Source organism: Scylla paramamosain, unplaced genomic scaffold (assembly GCF_035594125.1).
Source record: "Scylla paramamosain isolate STU-SP2022 unplaced genomic scaffold, ASM3559412v1 Contig19, whole genome shotgun sequence".
Taxonomy (NCBI): Eukaryota; Metazoa; Arthropoda; class Malacostraca; order Decapoda; family Portunidae; genus Scylla; species Scylla paramamosain.
Genome location: NW_026973684.1, coordinates 900,001 through 927,940, shown reverse-complemented (window position 1 = coordinate 927,940; position 27,940 = coordinate 900,001). Strand labels below are relative to the sequence as shown.

Genomic DNA, 27,940 nt, shown 5'->3' with positions numbered 1-27,940 from the left:
CGGATGTTTAATGTAACAGCGTATCTTTGGAGTTCTGAATGATCCCAAAGGTGTGTGTGTGTGTGTGTGTGTGTGTGTGTGTGTGTGTGTGTGTGTGTGTGTGTGTGTGTGTGTGTGTGTGTGTGTGTGTGTGTGTGTGTGTGTGTGTGTGTGTGTGTGTGTGTGTGTGTGTGTGTGTGTGTGTGTGTGTGTGTGTGTGTGTGTGTTTACACAGGAAAATATTAATAATAAAGCAAATTTCAGCGCAAGAAAGAAAACAATGGTCAGGGGAACGGTAGGATAACAACTATATGAGGAGGGAGTGAGAACACCTCTCTATGAAGCTATGAGAGCTATGAAGCTGTGAGAGCTAGGGAGAAAAGAGGAATGTGGGGAGTCAGGACCCTGGATAGATGTTGGCTGATGACGGAGGAGGAGGAGGAAGGGAGAGCTTAACTGTGGGTGCTATAATGCTAAAATCAAGAGAGAGGGAGGAAGAGAGAGAGAGAGAGAGAGAGAGAGAGAGAGAGAGAGAGAGAGAGAGAGAGAGAGAGAGAGAGAGAGAGAGAGTGTGTCTCCTTCAGCACCATACGACAGACTTGTTGGAAACCTAAACGGAAAAAAAAGAGGCTGTGGGCTCAAGGAGTTGATTAGACTGGCTGGAACAAAAATGAATTAGCGAGTGATTTATGGCAGGGACCAAGGTGGCCGCTCCCTCAAGAGTAGTGTGCAGAGGTGTGGGGGGGGGTGAGGTGGCTACAGGATACAGAATCCGGTAAGCCACTGTAAGGAAATGATGCAGTGTGTGGGTGATGGGGAGAGTGAAGGGAGATGATAACTGTCTGTAAGCCATCTATTCTTCATCATGTTATCTATCACTCATTCAGTCCATCATATCCTATTTATAAATCAATCAGTCAATCAGCCTATCTATCTATCTATCTATCTATCTATCTATCTATCTATCTAACCGTCTGCCTGTCTGTCTCAAAAGGTGTGTGTCTCAAGGAGTTCTCGTCGTCCTCCTCTTCTCTTCATCGTGGCAAACTGTCAGGAGACAAGGAAGCGTTTCAGTGCCTCAAATTATTTCTTTCATGATAGAATTCCTTATAATATACACATATTATTGAATTTTATCGCATTAGAAGCAAGTGTGCCCTTCTGAGAAATAAATCAACAATAATCATAATCATTACGTCACTGCTCTGTACAGACTTACTAAATTATAAAGACTTGCGGTGTAAAAACAATGAAAAGACTATCCAGCTTCCTCAGACGCTGCATGAATGCTGCAGATGAAACACAACTTTCCACTGAATCTGCTTTGCAAGTCTTGTTAACGAATACTGAAATTGCTTCTGCAGGTGTAATGAAACAAGAGGAAGACTGACAAAGGAAAATGGGAAAGGGGAGAAATAATAGTCAAGTGAATTATGGAGGAGAATGAAAAGTAGGAAGAGGAGAAGGAGAGCCTATGAAACGTACAAAATAGCTCGTGTCTGTAAAATATGGTTACCAACAACCAGCTGGTCTGTTGAGCCTATTACATGGCCTATATACTGCTCACAATTAATGGCTACATATCAAACACATTACCCATCATGCAGACACCAGACTCCGCGCTACTGTGTGAAGACACCCGCGTTCGAGAAATATATAATAAGGAACTTAACTATATGTGTATTCCTTGTTCCCCAAAATACGAAGAGCAAAGCAGAGGTAACGTTTGCGATCAATTTGTTACGAAGAGTGAGATCTGACAAAGCAAACTCGCCTAGAACACTGAATTTGGAATACCACAACTTTCCTTGTACCTAACCAGTGAGTAGCTTCTGAATGCCCGGCCACGGAAACATTACTGACTACAACGTGCACGAGATGGTAATTAATCTGGTGGTGCTTGCTAACTAATGAATTTTCAACAGTTTTACTTTGGCGGCAGTTACATACAGAGCAACTCAACTCATGTCAAGGTCGCCAGGAGCATGATTCGACGTAACGATTTTCCAGAACAACTACCTGAAATACAGACGCAATTAAACCTGACTTGTGCCGCGGTGGAAGTTACATGAGGCAGCAGCAGCAGCAGGAAGAGGAGGATAAACGGACGGGACGCAGACCCAGAGTTTGTTGGACGGAATGAGGAAGAGGCGGCGATGGTAACTTGAAAGGGAAAGGAAGCACGGAGCGGAGGGACAAGGGAGAGTATTTAGGAGGAAGGAAATGGGGCAAAAAGTTTAAAGGTGAAGAGAAAAAAAAAAAAAAAAAAAAAAAAAAAGCGGCACAGGGAAAAGGGGACGGGTGGTTAGACTAGCTGGGATGGTGAGACGTTGGGGAGAGGGAGGGAATAGGGGGAGAGGCGTGCAACCAATGGTCCGAAAAGGGAAAGCGTTGAAACCTCACAAAACAGGAGGAATAAAGAAGAGTCATGATGGAGGCACTGAAGCTCATGCGTGGCGCACCTCAAACAGAAATGCAACGTATTCATTACTCGATATTTTGTTTCTCTCTTCCTCCTCTCTAATGAGTGGACTGACCTTTCCCTTTCTATTACAATGGAAAACTAATAGAAAAGGATAAAAACGGGAATTCAGAAGTAGTCGTGCCATTGTTGGGATTAGTAACGACATGCTTTTTCATCCACCAGGTGTTAAATTCCTTCCTAGACTGTTTCCTAGACTGACGGATTAATCTGCTCCCTTTATCAGGAGAGAGTTTTTACAATTCTGTTTTCTCTCTTTGTTTTTTTTTTTTTTTTCCTCCTCCCGTTTGTTTCGCTCATGCATTTCTCTCTATTTCCCTCCGGTCTGTTTTTGCATTCTCTTTTTCTCCATTCTTCCTCTTTCTCTTTTTTTTCCCCCCGTCTTTTGTCCATCTGGTATTCTTTATAATTTTCTCATTTTTTTTCGTGTGTCCATTTCAATACTCTTACTTTTCTACTTTTACCTTTTAGTTTTCACTTTTATTTCTCTGTTTCTTCCTCGTATGTGAGTTTTAAACTTTGAGTCTTCCTATTTCTTTCACATTTTTTTTTTTTCAGAGATATAACACATTAAATTTGTTGATCTTTGCTCCATATTGCTACCGGTAAGCAGTCGTTGATCAGAACGGTCCAAATTATGATATTCCGGGATATGGTTATTTGTGATCAACCCAGCAGGCCATTGCCAAAGTTACATCGCCTCCTGTTGAATTAATCACTTTTGATCGTCACACACAATCAGTATGTAATACTGACGCTCTTTAATTTACAAAAATATCAAAGACAACAGGGAATCAATGTATCTTTCCTTTGCAAAGGATTTCTCTGAAAAATAACACACACACACACACACACACACACACACACATCATAATATATATATATATATATATATATATATATATATATATATATATATATATATATATATATATATATATATATATATATATATATATATATATATATATATATATATATATATATATATATATATATATATATATATATATATATATATATAATGAATAAATAAATAAGTAAAATAAAAATAGAAATAATGCAGGCATTAAGAGATTTGAAACACTCGACTATTTTGAGGTATGTTTAGAAAGTCTACCCGAAAGTTGCACTAGACATTGTCTTGGCACAACGACAAGAAGCTACAGGACTCATAGGTTATAGTTTTTTTTTTTTTCTTTGAATATACATTTGGTAGAAGAATCAATTGACAAGGCTGCCACATCATAGTGAAGGATTAGCCTCGTTTCGTGTGATCTGTGGGTTATTTTGGTGAGCGGTGAGTAGGTAGATAAAAGGCGGATATGGTGATGACTAGTTAATAGAAGGGGTGGTGATGACTAGTGGTGGTGACTATGAAGATAACAATGGTGATGATGATGACGATGATGATGGTAATGATGATGACAATGGTGATGATATTGATGATGACATTGATGGCAATGATGGAGGAGGAAACACATCAGTTTTTAAAGAGGTAAGCGGTAGGAAGAGGAGGAGGAGGAGGAGGACGAGGAGCAGAAACATCATGATGATAATGATGAAGATAGTGTTCATCATGGAACAGACATAATGTGAAAAAAAGAAAAGAAAAAAAAAAAAAAAAAAAAAAATATATATATATATATATATATATATATATATATATATATATATATATATATATATATATATATATATATATATATATATATATATATATATATATATATATATATATATATATATATATATATATATGTAAGGTAGATAGGAAACAGGGAAGCAAGATGATGATGATGGAAAAGAAAATTGGCAGAATTATAAGAAATACGTAGGAAGAGGAAGAAGAGGAAGAGGAGGAAAAGGAAGGAAAGGAGGAGGAGGAAGAGAAGGAGGAGGAGGAGGAGGAGGAGGAGGAGGATTTGGAAGAGGAGGAGGAGCATGTGTTCCTGTCGCTATGTAAAACACGTGTTGCTGAGCAAACACAAAGCTCACACACCTTTTTAGAGAAACCTTTTCTGTGAACAACAACCATTTATACTTAGAATGTCTGCTTTGCCCTCTCTCTCTCTCTCTCTCTCTCTCTCTCTCTCTCTCTCTCTCTCTCTCTGTGTGTGTGTGTGTGTGTGTGTGTGTGTGTGTGTGTGTGTGTGTGTGTGTGTGTGTGTGTGTGTGTGTGTGTGTGTGTGTGTGTGTGTGTGTGTGTGTGTGTGTGTCAGTTGCCTCAGACGCCAATGTTTCAGTGAGGAAAAGAAGATGAGGTTTAGTAGAAGAGAGGTGATGTTCTACAAATTGAAAATTAGATCTGAGACCACAAATGATGCAGAAATTAATGAAGAAAAGTTAAGAGGGGTGTCAAGACACTTAGGGTCGATACAAGAAGAGCAGTCCGACCTGGGGACATCTGTGGTCCCCTCCCCGGGTGGAGACTCCGAGGTATTATTATGATGGCCATCACAATGACAACTGACAGGAAACGCTAAAGTGGTCGGCAAGACGTAAGGGAGAAGTGAGTCACTGTCACTAATTTTCAGTAGGAATTGACTATGAAAACTGTTGTAGACAATCCCTATAAAAGCAATACTGAGACTGACTACGAAAGGTTAACCCTCGACATTACCGTTATGCTGAGAGCATAACAAAAGTGATAGTGTCTGGCATGGAGGCGTACATTCCTCTTTTTCTCAACCTAAACCTTCCAAAACTTGCAAGACTTTTCTCGTGCTATACATGATGGAGAGGCAGCCCACTAAAGGTACTTGATCCTTCAATCACCAGAATCTCTGCGCTTCATATTTCTGCCAGGGACCATGCCAAGTCTTCGCTCAAACCTTTACTAAAAACTCTACCTTGGACGATTCAGGGTTTGTTCCTCCCTTTCCTCCACCCTCTGACTACTTCATGCGACCAATTAAAAGTCTTCACAATGATGTTTTCCATGCCCTGGCTAACCTCGAAAGGCTTATGGACCTGATGGGGTCCCTCCTATTGTTCTCAGAAACTGTGTCTCCGTGCTTGCACCTTGAATAGTCAAACTCTTTCAACTCTGTCTGTTAACATCTACCTTTCCTTCTTGCTGGAAGTTTGCCTACATTCAGCCTGTTCCCAAAAAAGGATGACCGTTCTAATCCCTCAAACTACCGCCCTGTTGCTTTAATTTCCTGCCTTTCTAAACTTTTTAATTTATCCTCAACAGGAAGATTCTTAAACATCTATCACTTTACAACCTTCTGTCTGGTCGTCAGTATGGGTTCTGTCAAGGCCGCTCTACTGGTGATCTTCTGGCTTTCCTTACTGAGTCTTGGTCATCCTCGTTTAGAGATTTTTGTGAAACGTTTGGTGTTGCCTTAGACATATCAAAAGCTTTTGAAAGAATATGGCACAAAGCTTTCATTTCCAAACTATCCTCCTACGGCTTCTATCCTTCTCTCTGTAACTTCATCTCAAGTTTCCTTTCTGACCGTTCTATTGCTGCTGTGGTAGACGGTCACTGTTTTTTTCCTAAATCTATTAACAGTGGTGCTCCTCAGGGTTCTGTCCTGTCACCCACTCTCTTCCTATTATTCATCAATTATCTTCTAAACCAAACTTCTTGTCCTATCCACTCCTACGCTGATGATACCACCCTGCACTTTTCTACGTCTTCTCATAGACATCCAACCCTTCAGTTCATGAAGCGAAACCACAGAACGCCTGACTTCTGATCTCTCTAAAATTTCTAATTAGGGCAGAGCACACTTAGTATTGTTCAGTGCATCAAAAACTCAATACCTCCATCTATCAACTCGACACAAGCTTTCAGACAACTATCCCCTCTTCTGCAGCGACACTCAACCGTCCCCCTCTTCTACACTGAACATTCTTGGTTTGTCCTTTACTTGAAACTTCACATCTCATCTCTAGGTAAAACAGCTTCTATGAAATTAGGCGTTCAGGGTCTTCTCCGCCAGTTTTTTTTTTTTTTTTCTCACCCCCTATCCCCAAGCTGCTGTGTACAGGGGCCTTATCCGTCCATGTAAAGGCTATGCTTCACATTTATTGGGGGGTTCCACTTACACCGCTCTTTTAGACAGAGTGGAATCAAAAGCCTTTCGTCTTATCAACTCCTCTTCTCTAACTGACTGTCTTCAGCCTCTTTTTCATCGCCGCAATGTTGCATCTCTTGTTATCTTCTACTGCTATTTTCATGCCAACTGCTCTTCTGATCTTGCTAACTGCATGTCTCCCCTCCTCCCTCGGCCTCGCTGCACAAGACTTTCTTCTTTCTCTCACTCCTATTCTGTCCACCTCTCAAATGCAAGAGTTAACCAGTATTCTCAATCATTCATCCCTTTCTCTGGTAAACTCTGGAACTCCCTGCCTGCTTCTGTATTCCACCTATGTTGCGAGGTTGTAAGTAGAAATTATTCCTCAAATCTATAATCAGTAAGGCATAGTAAATAGGAAATGAGACTTCAGAGTAACCAGAAAGGAAAACTGTAAGTCACAAAATTCATAGTATGTTATATTCTTTGATAATTGCGGGTGTACGCAGCAGCCATGGCCTTGAGACGTAAGGTGTTGCCAGATGTACATCCAACCTTTTACCTGAACGTACAGTTCTCGTTTATTTATAGGTATTTTTAATGTAAAGACGTACTGATTTATTGCACATACTGTAAGGTTGTGAAAGTATATGTAGAGGTGAGATTAAAAGCTTTAAAATATATAAAAGTAAAATTCCGCTTCCCAAGTCTGATATTGTGGGCTCTGAGGAGGGAAACAATCCTGGAATCAAAATCGCATGGTAGCCACACTTGCATTCATACCATGGGAATAATATATATATATATATATATATATATATATATATATATATATATATATATATATATATATATATATATATATATATATATATATGAATCGACTTGTTATTTTCCTTTTTCTGTCATTTTACGGGGTAAATAAAAAGCTTAGGAAAAAGAAATGCAGCCTGACAAGACCACTATCTCTGACAAAGCGCAACACTGTACTGGTTAAAAGTTTTTCCTTTGAAATGTTATTACAAGTTTTCTTTTCTGTGATGCCTGTCAGCACTACGTATATTTTACTTTGTTTATGCACATCTTAACACTGTTCCTCGAATACACCTTGCTGTGGCTCTTATGGTCTCTGATGCTGGATGTGAGGCTTAAAATTTCGTTACTTTATGGTGCAAACGTTTCTTATGAAGATTTAACGATAGGAGTTCGTTAAAACATTTTCCAGAAGTATTTCTCAAATTTCTTCGCTAAGTTTAAATGGCATACGCATGTATAACATTAGCTTCTCTGAAGGACGACCAGAAATACACATCCTATTTTCCCAGAATTCCAAAAGGTATCTCTTGAATTCTTTGCTCTGTGGACGTGCTCTCGCTCCCTACCGTGTCATGAAATGAAAACAAACAGAGGCACAAAGCATTACTTTTCCCAGGTGGTCTGTTGATGCAGTTATGAATAAAGAAGCATAAAATTTAAGTTAAGAGCATGACATAATCCACTTCTCAACTCTCTTTCAAAACAAATACCACCTGGTAAAGTAGAGCAGGAAATCGACTGCCTGCAAAGTATGGGTGACACACTGAAGGCACGGCTGCACTAACTCACTTTGCCAGAAACAATGAACGCAGAGCAACATAACGTAGGTCAGGTGAGGGCACAACTGCTGAGCAAGGTCAAGGCCACGCTTCTTGAATTTTCCTGGTCAGGTTCTGGTCAACGGACTTGCCAGCGTCCCGACTCATGGTCCGCCTGACGCTCGCCTGCAATCCGGTGACACACGGCGTCCAGGGAACCATTTGTCACTCCCACAGTCGGCTCAGGTCGGGTTGATGCTGCAATGGAGAACCCCCTTAGGTTTGCGGCACTGCACCGTAAGCCTCCAGCCAACAGCCGTGCAGGGAAGCACATTCATAGCCGCACCTCCCCACCTGCCGCCTTAATGAATATGGCATTACTAACGTCTGGACTGTTACGGCCAGCAATGATCGCAGCCTGACATGCACTCTCAACACTCAACACTCTCCTCCTGGCAGTTACTGATTAACTTATTTGTGAGTTTCTCGCTTTGTTCTGTCATTGAACAACTACAAGGCTACCAACAAAACATTAATGAAATCCTCAGATATTGCAAAATCATTTCATCTTTAGATTTTTCTCTGCATGTTGAATATTTACGTTACGAAATGAACACATTGTACATTTCATTTCAAGATATTTTCTTGTCACTATAATACTGAATAAAAAAAAAAAAAAAAATAAAATAAAAAATAAATAAATAAATAAATAAAAAAAAAAAAAAAAAAAAATATATATATATATATATATATATATATATATATATATATATATATATATATATATATATATATATATATATATATATATATATATATATATTTTCTGGGTAACGAGAAACAACACGTTCATAAGGATTTACGTAAATTACAACTGTATATATATATATATATATATATATATATATATATATATATATATATATATATATATATATATATATATATATATATATATATATATATATATATATATATATATATATATATATATATATAACAACCCTCGAGCTCATGGGACTTGGCTCCCTCATCCGCCACTCCTCGAGACGCCCGCAGGTTGGGAATCTCGATCTACCGCTCCACTTACATCGGGGCTTCAGACTCAAGCCTCGGGCACCAAACCCAAGCCACCTCCTGCCTTATGGTCGACACCTCAGGAGTCTACTAGTACACAGCAGAGGATCTACTTCCCTCTCCCGGGAGCTTGGATTCTGGGTCATCTTTCACACAAGCATAGCAGAACACTCACAACACTCGTGCACACACATTCACGTCTCCACTCATTACACCTGTGCTACCCTCACGTCGCCACGCCACACGTTACACCTGCGCACACCCTCGTTATACAAGTGCTACACTCACGCCACACTCTCACACACACACACACACACGCATAGACAACTGCTGAGCCCGTGCCATCACTACAAGTATTTCATACTATATATTGTTAATTTATTGTCCTGCTTCATTCTTGTTCTTTTTTAAATTTTTATTGTTCCTATTCAATATATATATATATATATATATATATATATATATATATATATATATATATATATATATATATATATATATATATATATATATATATATATATATATATATATATATATAATCATATATCGTTGTTGGAGTTCCTAGTGTTTTAAGTTGAAGCATTTTGTGTGTCGGAGCCTGCCATCCTCTAGATTTACTGGCACACGGCTCGTGACAGGAGCACACACACCAAATACACTCAGGGAAACACACTCCGAAGCAACATTTTCACTACACAATACGCACAGCACACACTGCCGAAGAATCTTTACATCCACAAATATGCAGCAGCATAATCAGAAGAAACCAGGATGCCACAATATCGGTGAATTCAACCACAAACAGTTGACGTGTAGACACGAGCACAGGCTGAGGTGTGAAGGATGCCATACACTTGGACACAAATCTCGCCAATCTAGTTACTACAGCGGCTAGGGATGTGGCGGGGAAGATGCTGCCGATGACATTAACCATCTTGTAAATGAAAGAAATATCGATTTGTTGTGTGTTACCGAGACGTGGCTTCGTAATGAAATTCCTGATGAACATTTAACTGTACAACACACAGGTGTGATGGTGGACGTGGAGGAGGAGTCTGCATATATGTAAGCAAGCAACTGAAGGTAAGTGTGATAAAACTACCTACTCCTAAGCAACCCCGTGTCCAGGACTTATGGACGAGTGAACAGTGCAGTAAGTTGGCAGCTTTTATTATAGGTTGTGTTTAAAGACACCCCAAGGCCACACCTTCCTCTTCTGAATATGTCCAAGATGTGTTGAAACAAATGTCTGTATGTAAGAAATGGCTTTATATGTTGATGTGATTTTAATGATGGTTTATTTTCTAAGAAAAACAAAATTGATGGTATTATCAGAAATAGCAGACTCACACCAATGATAAATGAGCCCACTAGGATGACGTCAACCACAGCCACAGTGCTGGATGTGATCATCACTAATAAACCAGAAAGTGTTTTGGCCACCTCTGTTGTTCCCGGGCCAGCACCTGATCATGACCTAATTGGCATTACAATAAATATCAAGAAGACGGAGAGAGCATGAACTAAAATCTTTTCGTCACCTTGGTAAATATAACAAGGACGCTTTGTGAGCTACTCCTGCCAGAACCCCATCATTTTGATCAAATACTGACCACAGGCCACGCTGATCTACAACTTGATATTTTAATACTAATTTTATGAGTTGTCTGGATGCGTGTGCTCCTTTAGTAACTAAGGCAGCAAGCAGACCTGCAGCGCCTTGGCTCACTGAGGGTTTGCGTGTAGCAGTGAGGCAGCGTGACGACACCCGCACCAAGCCGAGGAGAGACAGACACAATATTTGTCTGCAAAAGCAATACACGAATGAAAAGAAAGAAATAAAGTCTCCTATTGGTGCTGTTAAAATACAATTATCTTAAAAAGTCTAATAAGAGCAAGCAAAATTCATCGGCCATATTAATAAGAGCAAGCAGAATTCATCGTCCATATGGAATGTGATAAAATAATTAGTTCCCAGCAAGAAAAGCAGCTCGAGAAAAACATGAACTTCATAATGACTTTCAAAAAGCAGAATGATTTAATAATTTCTTTGCCAATGTAGGAAAGACAGCATATGACAACGCAGCAGACAGTACAGAGCAATCAGTCATCCCCCCTGGACCCTTCTCTTTGTAAAGTGCAGTAGTGTGACTGAAAAATTCAGACCCAAGCCAGTAGACACCAACACACTCATATTAACAGTAAAAAGTCTTAACCAAACACGTTCTGTGGGCTCAGATGGAATTTTGCTCAAATTTATCAAGGATGCCTTATATTCTATTGCATCTTACCTGCCATGCGTCATAAATGGCTCAAATGTTACCGGAGTATTTCCTCAGGCTTGGAAAACCGCATGTGTCGTTCCTCTGCTAAAGAAAGGTGATTTTAATGATTCAAACAATTATCGTCCTGTTCCTTTTGCGGATGACACAAAGGTAGGTAAATTAATTAGGTCAGAATCGGATGCCATCACCTTGCAGGCAGATTTAGATAGAATGAATGAATGGACGGATAGATGGCAAATGCAATTTAATATCAATAAATGCAAAGTGCTTAGCGTAGGTAGAGGAAACCCACACAATAGGTACACATTAAACAACCAAACTCTGGTAGGTACAGGGTACGAGAAAGATTTAGGAGTTATAGTTAGCTCTGAATTCCGTCTAAGAAAACAATGCATAGAGGCCAGAAACAAGGCAAATAGGGTACTAGGATTCATTTCTAGGAGTGTTAAAAGTAGAAGGCCGGAAGTAATATTAAAGTTATACTTGGCGCTGGTCAGACCTCATCTAGACTACGCTGTGCAGTTCTGGTCCCCACATTACAGGAAAGATATAGGTCTATTAGAATCAGTACAAAGGAGAATGACTAAAAGGATACAGGGGATGAGGAGTATTCCTTACGAGGCGAGGTTGAAGTTGTTAAATTTACATTCTTTCGAGAGACGTAGGTTAAGAGGGGACCTGATAGAAGTCTTTGAGTGGTATAAGGGTTATAACAAGGGAGATGTAAGCAAAATTATTAGGATCAGCAACCAGGCCAGAACAAGAAATAACGGGTTCAAACTTGAAAAATTTAGGTTTAGGAAGAAGATAGGAAGAAATTGGTTCTCAAATAGAGTGGTAGATGAGTGGAACGGACTCGGTAATCATGTAGTTAGTGCTAGGACATTAGAGAGCTTTAAGAGAAGATTAGACAAGTTTATGGATGGGGATAATAGATGGAAATAGATAGGTATATTTCATACAGGGACTGCCACGTGTAAGCCTGGTCGCTTCTTGCAGCTTCCCTTATTTCTTATGTTCTTTTTTTTTTTTTTTTTACCGGTGCTCTCCAAAATATTTGAAAAAAAGTTGTATGTCAACAACTTTTGGAATTTTTAGAGGATAACAAATACATTTCTAACAGCCAGCATGGCTTTAGACTTCATCTCTCTACTGAGTCTGCGCTAACTATTATAACAGATAATATTTACAATAATATTGACCACAAGAGAGTGTCATTGTTGACGCTGTGTGATTTGTCTAAGGCATTGGACAGTGTCAGCCATGATAACCTCCTGGCAAAGTGTTCTCACCTCAACATAGACTCCTTCAACAACTATTTATACAATATGACTCTGTCAGTCAAACTGCAAAGGGCAACACCTGCTAAAGTAAATGTCCATTTCGGTGTCCCTCAAGGCTCCATTCTTGGACCAGTACTGTCCACTATACATGTTAATGACATGGCTAAGTGCACCAGTGACTGTATTTTAGTTCAGTACGCGAATGACACTCAGTTTCTTCTCTAGGTGTGCTACAGCACACCTAGAGAATATCATTAAAGAAGACCAAACCATTCTTGTTAAGGCAAAAGAATATTTTCTCAAGAATGGATTAATGACCAACACTAATATAACACAGTGCATATTTCTCGGTGGCAGACACTTGCTGTCATAGCTGCCTCAAGACACTGTCATTAAATATGATAGTATTTTTTATATAATTTATTTATTTATTTATTTATTTTTCACTATAATCTTAGTTTTACTATGGCTTATGACAACGTTTTATTAAATTTTACTAAAATTTTATTTATCTGTATTTGCACTTTTATTTCGTGCTTTACCTTTGTGTTACTCTGTGCTCTCTTACTATAAACTTTTATTTGTCCAGTTAAATGTTTACCGATGTTTAGTAATGACATTTTACAATGACTTTTACATGTTGTGATATCAGTCATTAGGGCAATGATGTACACAAAAGAATGAATACAATTTCCCATCCAGCGGTGTAGAGCACAACCATTGGGCTCTCGCAGAGTTTTGAGCTTCAGAGATTTGAATGTTAAGCAATTTCTCGATGTGCGTGGTGCTTCCATTGTTGGATTGCTGACACCTTCTCTCGTCAGTCGCCTTCCATCAATAATTGACCTCTCTATAAAGAGTTGCATAGTGATAAGACCACCATAGATGACAGTGAAGGAAGGAATGTGAAGCAGCACAGAGACGGACAGACATGGACACGTGGGAACACGAGGGAGGCTGCAGGAAGGCGTATATATTATGTGGGCGATGTGTGAACCGCTGATTGTATAAGCAAAGGGAAATACTTACTTTATTCCACTGTGACTGCTTTTAGCCAAAGGGATTGTTAATACTGCTGCTACTAATAATAATATTAATAACAACAATATTTATTTATTTATTTATTTTTTTACAACAATATACCTCGTAATTATCGAACTTGTACCAAGTCGCAAATTTATGTAACCTCCCTTTTTTATTGCCATTTAATGGCATTCGAGAGTTTACAATACGTCTAAGTCTTCAGTGTCCATAACACTGCTAGCACTACTTGTAGTAGTAGTAGTAGTAGTAGTAGTAGTAGTAACTACTTATCATCAGCCACTTGGCGTAATGATTGTTACACTGAGTTCATAATATGTCAGTATATCCTGAAATTGCTCAGTTTTTTGTGATGAGACAGAAAACGATCCCTTGTGTAAGATAAACTATAGTATATCTATCCCTGGGTTTGTTAAGCTGAAGCACTACACGTTACGTAGTGGAATTTGAAAATAAAAGGAATTCAAATTGCTACATCAAAACAATGAACACTAATGAAAAGTTAAATGCTAGGAAGATTGGTGCAGAGAAAGATACAGGCGGTGTTTCCAGGCGGTTCCTCCTTTGAAGACCAAGAGATTGATCTCAAAGTGTGAGACCTGCTGGATCACATTTGACAGTCACACACAACATCCTTCATGTTTTCTCTAATGCTAACTCGCTTGAAGAGGGCAGAACAGGCAGGCAGAGCTCACTGCCTTAATGAATGATTGCCTCACAGACACACGCACATTTGAGGGCAACAAACACAGAGGCAACACCCGAGGCGCTCACAGCAAAAGGTTCCCACCTCGCCTCGCTGGCAAACTGATTCCTCGACTCGAGTCAACCCAACTCATTTTTCATCGCAAGTCGGCAATTTTCTTTTCGCTGCAAAATTAAATCACTTTTGGAAACTTGGGACCAAATTTATTCAGGCCGGAGAAAGACTTGGTGGACGCGGTGGAGGAGCAGGCGGCCGACTGGAGCTGGCTGGATCTGGGCCCAAGGTCCACGCCAGCCTCCTCTTCTGCTCCACCTATGAAATTGTTAGCGTCACTTGCAGCCCCTGACAGCCCAAGGAGACGCCACCACACACCCTACGGCAAATACTGCCAGCCCAGGAGCCCTTTAGAGGAGGACTGTGCTTCCTCCATGGCAGTGTCCGGCGAATGGTGGGTGGCTCTTGGTCACCATCACCTCGCGTTCACTGTGAGGGGCTGCAAGCGTCCACGCCATTGCCCATTGGATTTAAATGGACCCTGAAGGGGAGAAGGCTATGTATCGTGTATCATCATTGTGGAACGCATCGTGTATCATCATTGTGGAACGCATCGTGTATCATCATTGTGTATTATCATCGTGTATTATCATCGCGGAACGCATCGTGTATCATAATTGTGTATTATCATCGTGTATTATCATCGTGTATTATCATCGTGGAACGCATCGTGTATCATAATTGTGTATTATCATCGTGTATCATCATCGTGTATTATCATCGTGTATTATCATCGTGGAACGCATCGTGTATTATCATCGTGGAACGCATCGTGTATTATCATCGTGTATTATCATCGTGGAACCCATCGTGTATTATCATCGTGTATTATCATCGTGTATTATCATCGTGGAACGCATCGTGTATTATCATCGTGTATTATCATCGTGTATTATCATCGTAGAACCCATCGTGTATTATCATCGTGTATTATCATCGTGGAACGTATCGTGTATTATCATCGTGTATTATCATCGTGTATTATCATCGTGGAACGTATCGTGTATTATCATCGTGTATTATCATCGTGTATTATCATCGTGTATTATCATCGTGTATTATCATCGTGTATTATCATCGTGGAACGTATCGTGTATTATCATCGTGTATTATCATCGTGTATTATCATCGTGTATTATCATCGTGTATTATCATCGTGTATTATCATCGTGGAACGTATCGTGTATTATCATCGTGTATTATCATCGTGTATTATCATCGTGTATTATCATCGTGGGACGCATCGTGTATTATCATCGTGTATTATCATCGTGTATTATCATCGTGGAACGCATCGTGTATTATCATCGTGTATTATCATCGTGGGACGCATCGTGTATTATCATCGTGGGACGCATCGTGTATTATCATCGTGTATTATCATCGTGTATTATCATCGTGGGACGCATCGTGTATTATCATCGTGTATTATCATCGTGTATTATCATCGTGTATTATCATCGTGGGACGCATCGTGTATTATCATCGTGTATTATCATCGTGTATTATCATCGTGTATTATCATCGTGGAACGCATCGTGTATTATCATCGTGTATTATCATCGTGGGACGCATCGTGTATTATCATCGTGTATTATCATCGTGGAACGCATCGTGTATTATCATCGTGTATTATCATCGTGTATTATCATCGTGGAACGCATCGTGTATTATCATCGTGTATTATCATCGTGTATTATCATCGTGGAACGCATCGTGTATTATCATCGTGTATTATCATCGTGTATTATCATCGTGGAACGCATCGTGTATTATCATCGTGTATTATCATCGTGTATTATCATCGTGGAACGCATCGTGTATTATCATCGTGTATTATCATCGTGTATTATCATCGTGTATTATCATCGTGTATTATCATCGTGGAACGCATCGTGTATTATCATCGTGTATTATCATCGTGCATTATCATCGTGTATTATCATCGTGTATTATCATCGTGTATTATCATCGTGGAACGCATCGTGTATTATCATCGTGCATTATCATCGTGTATTATCATCGTGTATTATCATCGTGGGACGCATCGTGTATTATCATCGTGGAACGCAATGTGTATTATCATCGTGTATTATCATCGTGTATTATCATCGTGGGACGCATTGCATCATGTAATCATCGTTGTATCATCGCTTTACTTACACTAACACAACACAAAACTACACAACACACGGAAGAGAACCTTTTTGGGGAGAAAGGAACTTCTTTCATCACACACAACACAACACAACACACAACACAACACAACACAACACACACACGGAAGAGGACCTCTTTGGGGAGAGAGGATCATCTTTCATCACACACAACACAACACAACACAAACACAAACACAACACAACACAAACACACAAACACACACACACACACACACACACACACACACACACACACACACACACACACACATATAATATTATCTAATAAAATAACATGATAATTACAAACACAGCAACAATAGTGAGTGATCATGACAATATGTAATGCTACAAAGGGTTCCTGGCTGCAGTGACTCAAATTCCATTCACATTGTGTCACTCGCCTGCAGCTCAGCAAAATAATCTTTCAAGACATCACTGCCATCAGCGGAATCACTGTTGAAGAGAAACTGATTCCGTGTTCGTTTCAGTGCCACAGTAACCTCTCCATGGTGAAAGTATCCTTTGAAGGACTGAGTTACCTCCTGCAGATGCTTTCTCACTTCAGTCACAAAGAGCAATTCATACGTCTGTCAGGAAATGCAGAGTTCAGACCATCCAACAGTCTATATGATCACGGCTCCTGACTTGTAGTCCCTTAGTAGCACTGCTGTTACCGCTTGCGGGGGAGGAAGTGAAAGAGTGAAGATGAGAAGGTGAAGGAGGGAAGATGAGAGGATAGAGGAGGCGGGGAAGGAAGGGGAGGAAGTGAAGGAGTGAAGATGAGAAGGAAGAAGTGAAGGAGTGAAGATGAGAGGGAAGAGGAGGAGCAGGTGGGAGAGTGAGTCGTGAGGGTGTTTACACTGAAAGCTGGTGACCTATGGTTAGTGCCATAATGAAACCCTTGTGGTGGTCAGGTGTTGTGGTGCTCGCCACACTCCTAACGGCAGAAGGGTGGTCGCCACCAACACACACAGACCTGTGTTCTGCACCCGTCGCCCACGCTCATTCACAAAGCCCCAATACGTGTCACGATCCCGGTCATCTTTTCAAGAAAGTGGACGGCACACTGATCCCAGAAAGTTCTAAAGGTGTGGATTTTTAAAGGCCTCGAGTACCTAGCCGACCTATCAGAAATCGGCAGCTATCAAACCCTCTCACAAACCCTCACCTCGGCACAGCACGCCAGAAATCACCTCACTGCCTCATCAATGTTGGGGAGGAAAACACAGCTATTCTGTATAATAACAGGATATACTAATAATAATGTTAACTCACAAACAAATTGAGGTAGTACACATTAAAGGATATTAGGGAACAAATTTCTAGCCTAGACCAACACAGGATAAATCCCACTCACTCACTCACCATAGATTCCCCCTTTTACTGAGGCTCTTATATCGCCTCCCTTATTGCTCAGAGGCTATGCACATCAATACCTGACATTCCCGTCACTTCACAAACCACTAAAACCCTTTTACTCCTTCAAAGACCGCTGAAATATTTTCCCCAGCTGCGGGAATTTCCCCAGACGCTGACACCGCGTCCCCAAATAACAATTCCCGTATTTTACCTCCTCAAACCTCACAAGACATCACCAACATCACCATAGATCACCTGTAACGCCACAACACCTTCCCCCCCAAGGACACCAATAACACCACAACACCACCGCGGTCCCAACCACAAAATGGCTGCCTCTCACCCCGACACTGTCCCCTCAGGACACCATCACCTCAGCGTTACATAACCAACACAACTCGCCAGCCACACTGCAGCGGACAAGAGCTCTTGGTACCACAACAGACTCACCAGCCTGATCCTGGATATCGAGGTTATACCGCCACATCACTAATATACGTAAGTGTACAATACATTAAGTGTGCAGCAGACAGAGCGTGATGACATTTGTAATGAGCACCTCAAACTGATGCTACAAAAGTGACGCTACAACAAAACAACATACTTATGGTGTTGAGTGTTTTATATAATTATAGACGTGACCGGACTCAGAATAAACTGTACCGTGTGCAGCACTGAGGGTTCATTACACCTGTCACACCGAGCAGCGCCATCAGGCTGCCACAATTGCCGTCACCGTCACGTCTCGTACCTGTGTCCACAGTTGCACAGCAGGGTAAATACAGAATCACGTCCGTTTCTTTCTGGTAAATGAAACTTCCAGACAACTATCCACTCTTCTTCAGTGACATTCAGCTGTCCCCCTCTTCTAATTGATTAACTAATTAATTAAAATTAATAAAACTGAAGAAACTACTAACAACAACACCAACAACAACAACAACAACAACAACAACAACAACAAATAATAATAATAATAATAATAATAATAATAATAATAATAATAATAATAATAATAATAATAATAATAATAATAATAATAATAATAATAATAATAATGTATTCCCTGGTATTTATATAGGCCTACCATTCTCCCTTGCATTCTCTCCACAGGCCAATTAAAGCATCACAACACAAACATGTACTATCCAGGCAACTCTCTCAAAACAGCAGTTCTTTTCACCTCGTCATTTCTTATTCTATCGATCCCACCACGTTACTCCACACACACACACACACACACACACACACACACACACACACACACACACACACACACACACACACACACACACACACACACTCCTCCAACACTTGGTTTCCAGCACACTTAACAGTTTCTTCTCCGCTACTCCCGTGTTCCATGTTTCAGCACCACACAGCACAGCGGATACCACTATTCCCACATATAACTCTCTCTCTCTCTCTCTCTCTCTCTCTGTACACCCACACCCAGTGTCCTTTGCTTGAGGATCTTTCTTAGTCCATCAAGAACTTTTCCTGCTTCTTTCACTCCGCACTTCACCTCTGTCTCAACTCTTGTGTCCACTGTGACCTGATCCCAAGTACTTGAAACAATCCACCTCTTCCACCTCCTCTCCATTTACTCTTGCATGCCTCCCTCCACTCACTCCACCACCCACTCTCACACATGCCCTGCCATATACACAGAAACGCTTCCCTCCTTCCAACAAGCTGCCTCCAACTCTACAAACTTTGAAAACGTCCCATACTTTTCTTACCAGTCCTATCACACACTTTCCCCAGGTCCTTCACCGCCAAAAAGCTGCACTTCCTTCCCTTTCCAAAAGACATTCCACACTGCTGCCTAACTGCAAAAACCTGATCTACACATCCTCTTCCCTTTCTACAGCTTCACTGCTTCCTTGCCAGTCATAATCCCGTACCTTACGTGTGTAGTCAACTCGTCAATTGTAACAGGAATGTTCCCTGAATCCTGGAAACACGCCATTGTAGTTCCTATTTTCAAGACATGAAATGTTATGGAACCAAAAAATTATCATCCAATATCTCCTCTACCAATTATCTCTCAGGTTCTTGAGAAAGTTATTGGTGGTCAGCTCATCTCATACCTCGAGCACAATGATCTGCTTAGTAAGACACAACACGGGTTCAGACCTAAGCTCTCTACAGAAATCGCTCTTCTTACTTTGTGTAATTCACTGTTTGAAACTATTGACAGGAAAAATATCTCATTAGTAACGCTGTGTGACTTGTCTAAAGCATTTGACAGCGTAAATCATAAAATGTTAAAGAAATTCAGAATGTTGCGAATCGATTCCTTTTGGTTCCACAGCTACCTTCTCAATAGAACACAATCAGTCAGAATATGCAAACATGTCTCTAAGAAACTTGACGTTACTTACGGCGTTCCGTAAGGGTCAGTCCTGGGTCCACTACTGTTTTCAGTATTCGTGAATGACCTCTCGCAGCACATCCCCGACTGTCTGGTCATACAGTACGCTGATGACACGCAGCTCATTCACAAAGGAGAAATTACCGGCATTTACGAACTCGTTCACAGGGGAGAGGTGGCTCTATCTCAAGCTAAGGGATATTTTCATTGAAATGGATTAATGCTAAACACTACAAAGACACAATGTGTGTTTGTCGACAGCAAAGGTCTCGTATCTCAGATTCCACCCAACACTTGCTTACAAGTTGCTGACACTAAGATGCTTGAAAAACTTAGGTGTTTACTTTGACTCTCACATAACTTTTAATACTCATGTAAATAAGACGAGTAAGAAAATTTTTAGCACCATATTACATATAAATAGAAGCAAGGATTGTTTTAACAGGAGAGCAATAATTACTCTCGTGCAAACACTAGTACTAAGCATCATCAACTATGGAATAAGGATATGGGGAACAACAAATATCACTCTTACACAACAAACTCAAAAGCTTCAAAACTTTGCTGCAAAAGTTACATTAAGCAGCGGTGCCAAATTTGACCACACCACACCTTTTCTGAGAGAACTTGGCTGGTTGAAAGGCATTGTTACCTACAATATTATCCATGGCAATATCCCTAACCACTTATTCTGCCTGCCGAGAGTGAGTGATGTCTGTACTGCCCCCACTAGACAACAACATAATGTGTATGAGCCTAACACCAACACCTGTACTGGAGCGAGGTCTCTACTGGTTGATGGACCAAAATTCTGGAGCTGCCTTCCTCCTTCTATAAGGAATGCACCGTCCATACGAACGTATAAAAAAAAAAAAAAATACTGTTCACTTATCTTTTCAACAAACAATTCACTGTACAAATCACCAGCACGCCTTTCTTACAGGTAATTCTCTATTCTATACTGTCTCATTTATAGTTTCACACTTTTTATCTATCGTTTTACTTTCATTTTATTCATTTAACTACTGTCTCATTTGTAATTTTACACTCTTTTATCTATCGTTTTACTTTCATTTTGTTCGTTTAACTGTTGTGTCATTTATAATTTTGCACTCTTTTATCTATTGTTTTACTTATAATTTTAATCACATTAATAACATGCACCACTTGTAATAATAATAATAATAATAATAATAATAATAATAATAATAATAATAATAATAATAATAATAATAATACGAAGAAGAAGAAGAGAAGAGAAGAGAAGAGAAGAGAAGAGAAGAGAAGAGAATAGAAGAGTAGGGGTATTAGACGAAGAGGAGAAAGTGAAGAAGAAATAGTAGTAGTAGCAGTAGTAGTAGTAGTAATTGTTGTTGGTTTGGTTGTTGTTGTTGTTGTTGTTGTTGTTGTTGTTGTTGTTGTTGTTGTTTTTGTATTAGTAGAGAGAGAGAGAGAGAGAGAGAGAGAGAGAGAGAGAGAGAGAGAGAGAGAGAGAGAGAGAGAGAGAGAGAGAGAGAGAGAGAAAGAGAGAGATTCATCATGAAAAAAAAAAAACCGGAGGAGGAGGAGGAGGCGGAGAGAAAAAAAAAAACATGTACGAGAGAGAGAGAGAGAGAGAGAGAGAGAGAGAGAGAGAGAGAGAGAGAGAGAGAGAGAGAGAGAGAGAGAGAATTACTATTACAACTACAACTTCTACTATTAATTGCTATTATTATTACATATAACTATCTTACACAGCAGCAGCAGCAGCAGTACTAGAAGTCGTTTTTGTTGTTGTTGTTGTTGTTGCTGCTGCTGTATAAAAAGACTATTTGGCAACTAGTACTATTACCATCACCACCACCACCACCACCACTACTATTATTACTACTTTCAGTGTTTTATCTGTCACCTTTAAGATCACTACTATTATCACTACTACTACTATTACTACTACTACTACTACTACTACTACTACTACTACTACTACTACTACTATATAATTTATCGATTGTGTCAGTGGTTGTGGTGGTGATTGTGGTAGAGGAAGTGGTGGTGGTGGCTGTGATTGTGAATGGTGGAAAAATTATTATCATTATTATTATTATCATTATTATTAGTTGTAGTAGTAGTACTATTATTAACACACACACACACACACACACACACACACATAATGAAGTGCCGCCAAACATAGGAAATAGACACTTTTTAACACCAGGAATTACTTTTACATTAACATTTACATTTGTAAAGTAAAGCTATTCTTAGTTAACAGATGCCAACTAAAACTTTACCAAATATAGAGATTCCATACTTAACTGCACATTACACTTATATCTCGCCATTTAACTGCGTTCTCGGCATTAGAATTCACTTAAAGGAAGATTTACTATCACCTATGTGCGTAGCGGGGCTGTGGTGTTGATGGTGGTGGTGGAAATTAGAGACGTGGCAGTGAGGCTGGTAGATACCTATCAGCGCCAGCATTTTTAATTGTCTCCGATTTCCTGGGGCAAAGGGGTGTCTTAGCTAAATTTGAAATCGATGTGCAGGTAATTGCTGCACAAGTGTATCTAAAATTAAAAACATAACCCTTAATATTAATATTCATACTTACTGGTGTATGATAAGGCTTTGTTAATTGAATTATAAGTTAAAACTAGAAATAGTTAATGATTTTTTTTTAAGTACGTATGAACAGTAAAAATAAAAAAAAATGTTGTTTTCGGCTTGTGCATTTTATCTGGGAATGTTGAAAAATATCAGGTATCACTGACACGTCCTGTATATGAAAGTAATCAGTGAAATAAAAAAAAAAAGAACAGCACCACTGGCGGACGTACGACGTACTTATCTTTATCATGATTCTTCAGTTAAAGAAAGCGCCGCGCGCCGTTAATAGAACTCATCTTGATCATGATTCTTCAGTTAAAGAAAGCGCCGCGCGCCGTTAATAGAACTCATCTTGATCATGATTCTTCAGTTAAAGAAAGCGCCGCGCGCCGTTAATAGAAAGGAGTGTAAAGTGTAAACAGTAGCCTCTCAGTTCTGCCGATACAGAGGCCTGACTCAGAAGAAATACTGGGTCAACCTGTACCATCAAGATCAAGCTTGAGCCTGGAAGCTACAAGTATGCCGAATTTTACGTGTGCCGTAGCAGACTGCACATCAGACTCAAGAAAAGGGAAGAGAAAGACAAACCAAGTAACTGAAGATGTCAAACGATTTGTGAGATTTCCAAGTGGAAAAAAGGAACCTAAAAGGAGGAAGATGTGGGAGGAGAGGTGCAGGCGTGCAGGTGGATGGAAAGCAACACAGAATCACGCTGTATGCTCCTTACACTTTTTGGACTGGAACAATGGACCATCACCTGAACATTCAGATCCAATTTTATTCGCTTATAATGGGTGGGGAAGAAACCATCATGCAGTTATTAATAGGAAGGCAAACAGTCTCCAGTGCCAAGGGCAAGATGTCATTGCAGCACCTAACGCCTCAACATCCACACAGTGCAACACTGAAACACAGTTTCCTCAAGAAGAGGTGCTACCCCTGAATGTCCAAGACTGGGGGGAGGTAGAAGTATGCACTGCCACAGAAGATTCAGGTGGGTTACATTTGAGTTATTTTATTTTTAAGATTGTCAAGTTAAGGTTAGGTTGTTGGTTTTTTTCTTTTAGTTAAAAAAGAAAAAAGTTTCAGAGAGAAAACAATTCTTTAACATTGTCTCCTAAATGAAATTTCACTACTTGAGATGTGTGATCCTAAACTTAGAACAGTGGCTAGTGTTATCTACATATTACCCAAATGCTTAGGTAATCACAAATATTCACATGACACCTGATCCATGACTGTGTCAGCACTAAAAGATATCTATTATTTATTAGGCTATGCCTGTACTTTGCAACAGCTAACTATATGATCAAGTAAAACTAAATATGGTAGTTTTTTTTATTATTTGATTATTTATTTATGTATTTTTTGTTTTTTTTACTTCATGCTTGATCACACATGTGATTAATACTTATATTCATATCTTCTACAGATACTACACTTCCTGATGAGAGCTGCAATGTTTTGGGTGACCACACATATGGAGCTTATACCCATAATGAAACTGTTGCAGAGCCAGTAGATGTAGAGGTGCAGACTGACCAGTTTACAACACTTGAGAAAGCTTCACAAACTTATGAGGAAGTACATGAGGTGAGCAAACTATACTTATGCTACATATTCTTATTATTCTTTTATCTTTTTTTCCATCATATTATCGTCATATTATTAGCATGATTTCCCTACCCATCATAATCATGTGTTATTAAGAGAGAGAGAGAGAGAGAGAGAGAGAGAGAGAGAGAGAGAGAGAGAGAGAGAGAGAGAGAGAGAGAGAGAGAGAGTGTGTGAGGCCGGAGTGACTTGGGTTGAACGAAGGAAAGGCCGGAGTGACTGTGGCCGGAATGACGAGGGGCCGGAGTGACTGGTTCCTAAAGGAATAGTAGGTAACGATGTACCAAGTACATGTGTGCATAGTTTTCCCATACCCTACTACAAATATGGCAGGAACTACATTTTTTAAAAGTTTTACATGCAATAATATGCCCTCCACGCTAATATATTTCTTATTTCTTATTTCAGTGGGAACGTAACAATGTTGTAGAAGACGGAGCATTACGTAACGCCTTTATTCAGAAAATTCTGAGGAGTAGTGAGAGTATTAAAAGATATACAGGCATGGAAGAAAAGGATTTCTTTTATTTGTTTAATTTGATAAAAGATAATGTGACTGACATACATTATTGGAGAGGGCCAAATATTGTCAAGAATGAGAATACACCACCAGGCATTACTAAAGGACATACAAAAAGGAAGTTGTCACGGTTACATGAATATTTAATGACCCTAGTACATATTAGAACAGGATTTGATCTCAGTACTTTAGCAGATCTTTGGGAAGTAGCACGAAGTGTTGCAAGTAGTATCATTATAACTTGGATTAACATACTTTATTTAGTCCTCAAGGACTGGCTTATATGGCCAACTGCAGCACAGGTGCGTGCAAGTTTGCCAAAAGATTTTTCAGAAGAATATTCTGACACACGAACCATCCTAGATTGCACTGAGATATTCACGGTCAAGCCAGCAAATCCTTCAGCTCAGGCTGCCACATATTCCCAATATAAGCATCACAGTACACTAAAAGTACTCATTGGAATTACTCCCACAGGGCTAATAACATTTGTATCAAGTGTGTATGGAGGTAATACATCAGACCGTTATACTGCAGAAGCAGAGTTCATTGATAAAGTTGAGCCAGGTGATGCCATAATGGTGGATAGGGGCTTCAATATTGGTGATCTCATACTCCAGCATGGTGCAAAACTACACATCCCACCATTTACGAGGAAGGAAGCCAGTAAAGGCAGGATGCTCACACAAAGTGAAATTGCAAAAACACGAAGTATAGCAACATTGCGCATACATGTTGAGCGAGCCATCGGAAGAATGAAGACATTTAAACTATTAGGACAGACACTTCACCAAAGGATGTGGCCCCTCATGGATCACATTGTAGTAATAGTTGCAGTATTATGCAATATGATGCCACCACTAGTGTAGATTTGACAGAGCACACAATCTAAAGCAACTTATGTAAAGCTTATTATAATCTAAAGCTTATTTTTATGGGTAGTTATGTAAATAAAATTTGGGTGTTAGGGATCTCTGTAAGAACATCTCTACTCCAACACTTTCAACCATGTATTATCACCTTTGTAATATTAAAGGATATGTAAAGATAGTTCTTTCTTATAATTATTTATTAATAAACGTGTCTGAATCATTGTGGTATGGTAAATAATTTCTGAAAATCAAGAACACAGACTTTATTCCTGAAAAGAAATTTACAATATATTATATACAAACAATACAAATGAAAGTAGCATTAAGAAAAAAAAAAACTTACACATTATAAGCAAATAACAAACTGTACAAATAACTATATACAAAACAACCACACCAGGCAGAAACAAATATGCAGTCATTATGAAGACCTCTTAAATATTACTTGCCTCTGGAGTTTCTTTTGAGTTCAGGAGATTTGGCAAGACATATTTATAATAAAAATCCATGGCAATTTCTGCACTGCTATCAAAGAGACTTTTATCAAGATAAATCCTCTGCACTGTTAAATGCGGACTTTTTTGTATGAACATTACAAAATCACACCACTCCATCTCAGCAACACCTAAATGGGCTTGGATTTGTGTGTACCAAGGAGAGGAATTTTTTAGTACAATGCTGTTCTTTTCTCCAAGGGTTACATGGTAGGTATTAGATATAGCTATTTCCCTCCCAGTATGCAATCTGTATTTATGGGAGCACTTTATTTCTAATAACCCCTTGCCACAACATTTACAACTGACAATGCCATCAGGAGTTGCTCGGAATAGTGGATTGTCTTTATTTATAAAAAGTCCACACCCTACAAATTTAAATTGTTTGTGTTTCTTTCTCATTTCTTTTATGTAAAGCTTCTTTGCTATGGGCTCTGTTTCCTTACCATATTTGGTACTCAAATTACCTTGAAAGCCTGAGAGTCCCATTATTTCATTTACTATGTAATTGTTACTTTCACTGTCCCTGTAGTGTACTGCCTTATGAAAAGTTGTTGATGTCAAGGCACCAACTCTCTGATCTTTCCACATACGTGATTTGTACTGGGCATGTGTTTTTGATTGTATGAAATCCATATCTGCATTACCTAAATGTTGCTTAACAAAATCAACAAATGGCAATGCAGACCTTGATTTACTAAATTCCCCTGCAAGTTCAGTGATTGTGGGTAGCTGCCTGTTCAATCTATCAGGGAAAAGCACTTGTTCATAACACTTTCGTGAAGCATGTTGAGCCATAAACGCATGAAAACTTTCCCCTGGGTTGAAGTTAGGGACAAAGCTACAGGCTCTGTAATGTTCTGAACGAGGGGTTATTGAACATGTTGTAGAGGTGTCCATCCTGCAAATCATGAAATGCATTGAAACATTTATGCCAAGGCAAGTGAGTTATCTCCAGGGACGGAGAAAAAACATGCTGCTAACTAACAATAGACTATATTATGTATGAAAGCTCACAATGTTGAATTTCAGAACTATGAGTACCAAAAAGTAAGACAGTGGATGTACTGATAAGCTAGTAGTGCTGAATGCCATAAAGATTCACTAGACTTATTGACAGAAGAAAATAAAATACTGAAGACATGCAGCAAACTTGCTTCCAAACATTAAATGTAAAGCAACTCCTTTCAGACCTCTGTGCCTTACATGCATAATAACAAACATTAACTCAAGGGCAAGCTATGAGAATAGGGCATTCAGTAAACTAGTAGGTGTCGCTGTGTGGCAGCACCAGGCATGAGGTTCTTCATCACACAGGGAACAATAACAAATTTGCCAAGAATCTCATTCTATATACATTAAGATGCAAATACGAACTAGAATACACTTTTCTACATAATTCTTTCTCGGAAGTGGTAACGGTATGCACATAGGAT

The 27,940-nt window shown here is 39.4% G+C and overlaps 3 protein-coding genes across 4 annotated transcripts in view; 1 reads left to right on the top strand and 2 right to left on the bottom strand.

Annotated features, from left to right (window-relative positions):
* Positions 1 to 27,940, bottom strand: part of LOC135097380 (uncharacterized) — an 80,183-nt gene that overhangs the window by 25,190 nt on the left and 27,053 nt on the right. The window contains exon 3 of one of the 2 annotated variants that reach the window (XR_010265630.1): positions 8,095 to 8,321. The exons of the other annotated variant lie outside the window; for it this stretch is intronic. The gene's annotated coding sequence lies outside the window, so the exon portion shown is untranslated. The remainder of the gene's footprint in view (positions 1 to 8,094; positions 8,322 to 27,940) is intronic. 2 annotated transcript variants of the gene reach the window in all.
* LOC135097393 (uncharacterized) lies at positions 23,394 to 26,230 on the top strand. The gene is made up of 3 exons (XM_063999242.1): positions 23,394 to 23,998; positions 24,437 to 24,597; positions 25,027 to 26,230. Exons 1-3 carry the CDS (start codon positions 23,524 to 23,526, stop codon positions 26,005 to 26,007), a joined length of 1,617 nt encoding a protein of 538 aa, XP_063855312.1. The 5' UTR covers positions 23,394 to 23,523; the 3' UTR covers positions 26,008 to 26,230.
* LOC135097394 (uncharacterized) overlaps positions 26,190 to 27,940 on the bottom strand; it is a 3,242-nt gene continuing 1,491 nt past the window's right edge. The window contains exon 3 of the mRNA XM_063999243.1: positions 26,190 to 27,405. Coding sequence (XP_063855313.1) covers positions 26,445 to 27,405 — 961 coding nt within the window. The 3' untranslated portion in view covers positions 26,190 to 26,444. The remainder of the gene's footprint in view (positions 27,406 to 27,940) is intronic.